Source organism: Hyposmocoma kahamanoa, unplaced genomic scaffold (assembly GCF_003589595.1).
Source record: "Hyposmocoma kahamanoa isolate Upper Pololo Valley unplaced genomic scaffold, ASM358959v1 64, whole genome shotgun sequence".
Classification (NCBI taxonomy): Eukaryota; Metazoa; Arthropoda; class Insecta; order Lepidoptera; family Cosmopterigidae; genus Hyposmocoma; species Hyposmocoma kahamanoa.
Genome location: NW_020653852.1, coordinates 22,819,271 through 22,827,436, shown reverse-complemented (window position 1 = coordinate 22,827,436; position 8,166 = coordinate 22,819,271). Strand labels below are relative to the sequence as shown.

At 39.7% G+C, this 8,166-nt stretch overlaps 1 protein-coding gene across 1 annotated transcript; it reads left to right on the top strand.

The window, feature by feature from the left end:
- Positions 1 to 1,838: 1,838 nt before the first annotated feature.
- Positions 1,839 to 8,088, top strand: LOC113230729 (general transcription factor IIH subunit 4). The gene is made up of 10 exons (XM_026464802.1): positions 1,839 to 1,990; positions 2,097 to 2,201; positions 2,560 to 2,691; positions 3,135 to 3,320; positions 3,671 to 3,743; positions 4,114 to 4,221; positions 4,395 to 4,478; positions 4,549 to 4,863; positions 6,042 to 6,182; positions 6,249 to 8,088. Exons 1-10 carry the CDS (start codon positions 1,839 to 1,841, stop codon positions 6,390 to 6,392), a joined length of 1,440 nt encoding a protein of 479 aa, XP_026320587.1. The 3' UTR covers positions 6,393 to 8,088.
- Positions 8,089 to 8,166: the final 78 nt, after the last annotated feature.

The window sequence follows — 8,166 nt, the reverse complement described above, 5'->3', positions numbered from 1 at the left end:
TACCTATAAATAATAATAGGAATAAAAGTTTTACGCATTAATGCGTACAGAACCTTCACAACTACTGATCGAAAATTGAAATAGAGCCCCCATAACTTATTTTCGTTATTCAAGGCATGTATATAAATAAAAAAAAATGTCATTCCCTGACTGACATTCATGATCGCACCAATCAGGGGCACATGGCAGACAACTTGTTGGCTAGCATGTTGGTCAAACTACAATGTATAATTTTAATTTGGTGACATTTATGTTGTAATAAATTTTAATTAAATTGTAATTTTAAGGCGTTGTACGCCTGACTTAGGTAAGATTTGTGGATCTAATTACTTATAAGTAACATCTGTATTTTATCAATTCACACAATAAATGTTTCCGATTTCAAGGCATTGTCTACATTGTTGTTAATAAAATAGCGAACTTGACAACCAAATCATTCGAAGGGGGTTTCCTTAAATGTAGCGAAAAAACAATAATTAGAGACATTTTTATGGCTATTTAAGTTCATATTTAACAGTTCTTCGTATAAAACAAATTGGGACAGTTCAAATAATAGTTTGTTGTTGGTTGTCAGGATAGCAGTTAGGGTGCCATAAATTGCAAGATAAATTTAAAACATATTTAACGTAAAGAACATTTTTGTTCTAAATTTTTTATACTAATGTCGCCAAGCGCACTTTTAGAAAACACAGTAAAATTCCTTTAAATAATTTTCTACCTACCAAGTCACTAGCAAAAAATCAAGCAAACAAGCAAATTTCAGTCGTTGTCAGCAATGTGAGATATTAAAAAATTTAGTATAGCCTGGCTATCGTAGAGGAACTAAAAAAAAAAGGAGAGGGTAGGTAAACAATTCAGACAAATGACACTCCACTCAACATTAAAATATGGGCCACCATCATAGGATCACTACAAACGACGAATATGTCGACTTACAAATCAACGCGACTAATTTGTTTTAATGATTCTTCCATTCAAGCTTAGTCACGACGAAAAAAATATTTGTCCCGATGCCGATTAAAACGAATCTAATGAGCACTTTAGCCAATATATTAGCAATTAACCTTCAGTTTAATAGAAAAAAACTGAAGTTACACGATTTAGTTTTTATAAGTTTGTTTCCCAATTCTTTTTTTTTTCTGTTTGCCAACCCGTGGTCCCGAACCGTGACGCACGCTAATTCATTTATACCGCCCTCACCTGGCATCAACCTTGAGTGCGACTTGTTTTCGAATGGTTGGTAAAGAATATTGTTACAATGTTTGTGTTATTGCGAAAAGGTATGCTTGAAAGGTACTTAATCTCATATAATTATTTTTAAGTTGTTAATAATGTTTAATTAATGTTTGTAATCGATGTGTTATATAATATAAAGTAAAAATAAATAAATAAATTAGCCAATTCTCCATAAATAAATAAAATAATAATAATCAAGTTTACAAAGAACATTAACCCTTAACCTGATATTTTACAAAAAAATGTCGGATGACATATTGGCTAACACATAGCCTTAAAGCATATAGCACAGAGCACTCATTGCAGAATAAATATGACTAACACGACTAACTTAATTATCAATGAATTACCACATAGAAAAAGTAAGAAATTACAAAATAAATGTAAAGAATATTTAAATAAAATTATAAGACATTTTTTAAGAGCACAGTTCAACAAAATAAAAACTTGGCTTAAAGATTCTGTAACCAGGCCGTAAAAAATAAAAACAAAGGAGTTGCTTCAATAATTCAATTGCAGTGATTGCATTGATGTTCTGTCAAATAAATTCGATTTGTTTTTATTTTTTGGAATGAAACCGTGACTACAAATATTAAGTTATTATGTCTGAATCATCTAAATCTAAGTCATCTCTGAATTTGAATCCTTCTCCGACGCTACAGTGCAAAGATCTCCATGAATACCTGAAAAGTCGTTCCCCGCACTTTTTAGAAACTTTATACAATTATCCCACGATTTGTCTGGCTGTTTACAGGTAAATACATAAGAGCTTCCTAATCTACGTACATATATTGCCGTTTTGTGATATGTACAGAGGTTACTTTTTATATGTATGAAAATTATTTGTGTTTTTGTTGTAGAGAACTACCGGAGTTGGCTCGGCACTTCGTAATTAGACTTCTGTTTGTGGAACAACCCGTCCCGCAGGCCGTGGTTGCCTCTTGGGTGTCACAGGCATATGCCAAGTAAGTTTCAAGGGATATTAGTACACATATTTTTGCAAATTAACAATCTATTGCACGCTTATGTAAAAACAGTAAAACACAAAAATTATTAAATACGCATCAGACTCTCATATAATTGCATTAACTGACTCACCTATGTAACAAAACAAATATAAGATACTACTTCCACTTGAAAAAGTTGTGAATACCATTGTAAGCATTATGTTCCACTGTTGGATCCAGTTTTGTGCCTGTCTTGACCAATATTTGGCAATGTTGTGCAAGTCATCAATCTTCTATGTGGTTTCAAGTTTCAAACACAATAAAATTCTTATTAAATTTCTGCACAGAACTAATCTGTAAAGTGATTGTGTTCCAGAGAACAGCACAAAGCATGCGAAGCCCTCTCAGAATTATCAGTGTGGCAGGAAGCGCCAATACCTGGTGGTCTGCCGGGATGGATGTTGGCACAATCCTTCAAGAAAAATCTTAAGGTTGCATTACTTGGAGGGTGAGATATTTTACATAATTTCCTGTCACCATCAACCCATTTATGCTAACATGGGTCTCCTCTGAAGCAAGGGGGTCTATTTTACCGAGGACTTCTTTTGCATACAGGTTTCTTCATGATATTTTCCTTCACCAAAAAGCTCATGATAAGTTTCAAGTTAAATTTCGCTCATAAATTCCAAAACACTGAATAGGTGCGAGGCCAGATTCAAATCCACTTATTTAATTTAAATCGCAAAGATCTTAGGGGGACTGCCACTCTGCCCATCACCAAAGACAAAATTGACAAGCCCTATGTGCCTGTAGTTCCACCAGCAACAGCAAAAAACTGGAATGCAGTAATTTTTTCAACAATTTCTTCTCTCATATATTTGTTTTTTCTCTTGTCTTCAAATATATGAATAATATGTTGTAAGGTGTAATGTTTGTACATGACCATTGCAGTGGTCGACCATGGAGTATGTCATCGTCACTGGAGCCGGATGGCAAGGCGCGCGACATAGCTTTTCTCGACGCGTATGCACTAGAGCGCTGGGAGTGCGTGTTACACTACATGGTGGGCAGCGCCCAGACTGAGGGCATCAGTGCTGATGCTGTAAGAATCCTGCTGCATGCTGGGCTCATGACCAGGTTTGTACCATTATGTGATGGGTTAGTACTTCTGACTTGATACATGTTTAGACAATCGTCATCATCTTGTTATGTATCCCATTGCTGGCCATGAGTTTTGACCAAAGAGATGGTTTTATACCACATCTTCCAGTACACTAGCCCTTTCCAAGCTGGGAACTTCACACATTTTCTAAAGGAACCCTTAAAATTAACCCTTGAAATCTTTCCTTCACCATTAGTGAGGGGCAGAAAATAAAATCGTATGTGCATATCGTCACAGGAACACAGTCTGTCGACTTAACTGCAAAGCACCCATTCTTCCACTGGGCTAGTATATTCGTAAACTTTGTGTTGCCTTGATGTTTCAGAGATGCGGAGGATGGCTCCGCTGTGATTACTCGTGCAGGTTTCCAGTTTCTCCTTCTAAGTACTGCTAAACAAGTGAGTAAAAAGCTTTGGTACCTTATTTAAGACTAAAATGAGAAGAGCAGTTGATGACTTTTCTTTCCAGTTATAGTTTACGAGTATTCTAGTACAGTAGTAGCAATGCCCTCTATCAACTGACATGACAAGGCACTTGAATTCTATGTACAATGTAGGTTTGATTCTCATAAAAGGGCCTACATTTTTGAGTCTCTTCATCATTTGCGTAAATAAAGAACAAATACATCAGAATGATATTTATATGTTGAAGACAATTCAATAATTATTAGAAGTGAGACCCAGCAGTAGGATATGTATGGGTCCATGATGCCACCACAGATAGTTCAGTTAGTGTTTGGTGGTTAACATCCATTTGTGCCCGTGACAGGTGTGGCTGTTCCTGCAACATTATCTGCACACAGCGGAGAAGCGTAGCCTGAGCGCCGCGGAGTGCCTAGCCTTTTTGTATCAACTCAGCTTCAGCACTTTGGGGAAGGTAAGGTGTCTACACGGTAATGTGACAAGGAAACCACACTGTGTTCCATTCGTGAAGGATACAATCTGGAAGCAATTGTTGTAAGCGTGTTTTACCCAAAAGGCATTTATCCAGTTATTTGTTTTTATCACACACACACATCATACACACAAGGGTGCGTTCACCAATTGCAGGATTACAGCACGGAAGGGATGAGCAACAACATGCTGGTTTTCCTGCAGCACCTGAGGGAGTTCGGCCTGGTGTACCAGAGGAAGGTGAGTGGGCGGAGCGGGCGCGGGGGAGAAGCGAGGGAGGGCAGAGGGGTAACCGAGGTGCGGTCCGCAGCGCAAGGCCGGCCGCTTCTACCCCACGCGGCTGGCGCTGAACATCGCGTCGCGCGGCGCGGAGGCGCTGCCCGCGGCGCCGGCGCAGGCGCAGGCGCAGGCCGGCTACGTCGTGGTGGAGACCAACTACCGCGTGTACGCCTACACGCAGACCAACCTGCAGGTGGCCCTGCTGGGGCTGTTCTGCGAGCTCATGTACAGGTTCCCCAACCTGGTGGTGGGCGTGGTGACGCGCGAGTCGGTGCGCCAGGCGCTGCGCGGGGGCATCACGGCGCAGCAGATCGTGCACTACCTGGAGCAGCACTCGCACCCGCAGGTCCAGCCTTCTGTCTCTTTCTTTCATGGTATTAGCTAGCGACGAACAAACACTTGTAGCGCCATGTACGTATACTTTATTGCATTACTGCTTGGCGACAAATATAGGTGAAATGGCATTCCTTCCCTAGACGAACTGTTTCTGAAGAAACTCTATTAGAGTTTGTAAATTTGGACGATGTCATATATCTGTCTTACTTTCAAACCGTCGGACAATTGGTCGTATCTGCATTCTCGCGTTTAGCATTGCAATTAGTATAATATTTAAACTATAACGTAAATAATATACTATACTTGAACAGATATCCAATCTAATGTAAACGTCGCACTCATTACTTCGCCTACTCGGACGCTTATTTTGATTCTTAGACTGACATTAGATGGTATCAAGTAAACCTGAGATGTGATTGTAATGATATTCGAAATGGCCAACAGATGGCAGCTATTACATTTTTAAGCAATAATCTTTTGTTCAAAGATTGATTACATATACAATGACATATAATAAAATCGCAAAGAAGCTAAGTATTGTACTTTTAATATTTTGAAGTAAAAATCGCACACATGATAACGCACACACTTAACATAGACTCGCACTAGGGAAACCCTGTATCGCGAGTGCCATGGACACACATAGACAATAACAAATTTCACTCAAACTTCTGAGAGAAATAAATGTAGGCCATACAAATATTTCTCCCGGCCCGGGAATCGAACCTGGGAACTCTGCGTAGAATCCGGCATGGTAACTATTCGGCCACGAAGGCAGTTAAATCAATGCTAAAACATTGCGAAGTTCCGAGAACAGATTTAAAGATCTAAATTAACAACTCAAAGCGCATACCATTGAGAAACCATCGATTTGTTAAGTGTTTCAACAATAGTTTCCTGTCTTCATCAATTATCATAATTGTAAATTAATTTTAATTAAACATTCCTATAATGTAAATAGTTTTGCATTTCCTTTTTATATTTTCTACTTATTTAGTACCTCTTACCTCAAGTTTTCGAGATTGAATACTTTTTTTAACCAAGTGTCGCCATCTATAGTTTTCAATAGGAACTAAAGTTAATTTGTACGAATTGATAACCCATGGTGAAAGTATAATTGACAACGACAAGTCCAACATCCAATCAAGTCCAAATAAACCAATCGAGCATTTCACAACGAACTTGCAGATGTTGAAGTCGGAGACGGGCGGCATCCGCACGTCGTCGGTGCTGCCGCCCACCGTGGTGGACCAGATCAAGCTGTGGGAGAGCGAGAGGAACCGCTTCACGTACACCGAGGGCGTCGTGTACAACCAGTTCCTGTCGCAGGTACGGGGACGGACGGTACGTACCCTCCGTCACGCGCAGCGTAACCGCAAGTCCCCCGCCCCGCAGGCGGACTTCACGGCGCTGCGGGACTACGCGCGGGCGCAGCGCGTGCTGACGTGGCAGAGCGAGCGCGCGCGCACCATGGTGGTGACGCGCCACGGCCACGACGACGTCAAGCGCTTCTGGAAGCGCTACTCCAAGGCCTCCTAGCCGGCCGGGCCGCCTCTGCCTCTGCCTCTGGCCGGCCGGGCCGCCTCTGCCTCTGCCTCTGGCCGGAGGCCGCTCGGACGGCGCACACCCTGGACTCCATCCGGGCCGAGCCGTACCCGCAGCGGTGCGGTGGACTGTAGTGTTCTAGGAATTGACGTGGGAGGCTGTTGATTAACGAGACTGTACATAAGCAATTTAAATAAATACTTAGTTTCTAAGCGGTACTGAACCTCACGGACAACTTATTCAATCTTATTCACTTGAGACCTGGTCACAACACTACATTAGCTGCATCCCACAACATTAGCAGTCGACAATTATGATGCAGTCAGTGTCGTATTGTGCATTAAAACTGAATAATACGTATATACGTATCAAACAACCATACAAATTACCTATTCTCAATTCCCTATACTACGACTACCAGAGCAACGAAATTATTAGGGAACTAGAAATAAACCAATTTAGAAAAATTTATCCACCGGAATCAAACCCAAAACCTCACCAACTCACTACCAGAGACAGAACAATAAATACAGTAGAAGTGCTTAGTTTGCGTGACACGTGTGCCAACAGTACACAGTGTTTCACATACTAGAGCTCAGTTCGCCATTTTCCCTTTGTAAAGTACAAATCAATGTCAATTATCACGCGAGAAACCTCGAAAACCATGGCAAAATTTTCATACTTGCGAAACTGATAATCGCACCTGTAATATGGTGGTGTTCCATATCATCGTTAAGTCTTATTTTGCATAATTTTTCCTTTTTCTGTTTATCGTAGTAGATTTTATGTTATAAGAAACTAAAGTAAACCTTATATCGTTGCAAAATGGTGGATTTTTTAGAACTATAATAGGCGTAAATCGTTCCGTCATCTTTCAGCTATTGCCGCTAGATGGCTGCACATTAAATGAAATTTCAATGTAAAAAGAAAACGTAACGCAATAATAGGTATTGAATTTTCAATGATATTTCAATTAGGTAATTTTTCAATTATATTAACAGTCCAGACTTGTTACATCTTTTTCTATTCTTGTTACAACACGACACAGGCGTGACCGAGTGTGGTTATCAGAGTTTATCACATAGATGTACCTTAATCTGATAGTTTTTTTTCTTTCTTTTTTTTTAATTAAAAATTAGGACCAATCATTATCAAGATTTCATAGTGGTTAACACGTTTGTGTGAGTTTTGGCGACAAAGGTTCTGATAGTAATCGAGGCTCGTGGCCCTTCCATTGTTTTTTTCTTCTGTGTGCAGAGGCCGGATACTTTTTATTTTTAAAAACCACCCAACACGAGAAACTGCATCAAACTGAAAGCCTGAGAATCGGCCTTTTCTAAAACGGTACTGGTTCGTATGTTCTGTGTAGTATCACAGAGTTGATGATTAATGCAGTTTTATGCCACGTTATTATTTCGGTCATCTATTTTAAAATCTCCCTTCTCCCGTGACCTATGTAAGATGACCTTTGAATTATTTAATGCAAGAGGCAGTGTTCCTTGGCGCAGTCGGACGGGATCAGGGACTCCAGTAAGTTCTAGAACCGCCGAATGACACGTGCAATAAAATACAATTGTTATTATTTTCACTTTCATCTTTGTAAGGCAATCAATGAAAGAAAGAAAGTAAGTCAATGAACCAGAAATGTTCTCCACGAGATTGTGGAGAACATCGCCTTACTACACCATATTTGTTAATAAAAACACGTTTTAAAATATATTTCACATTTATTTTCATTATTTACTAACAATTAGTAATAAGTCTTGTA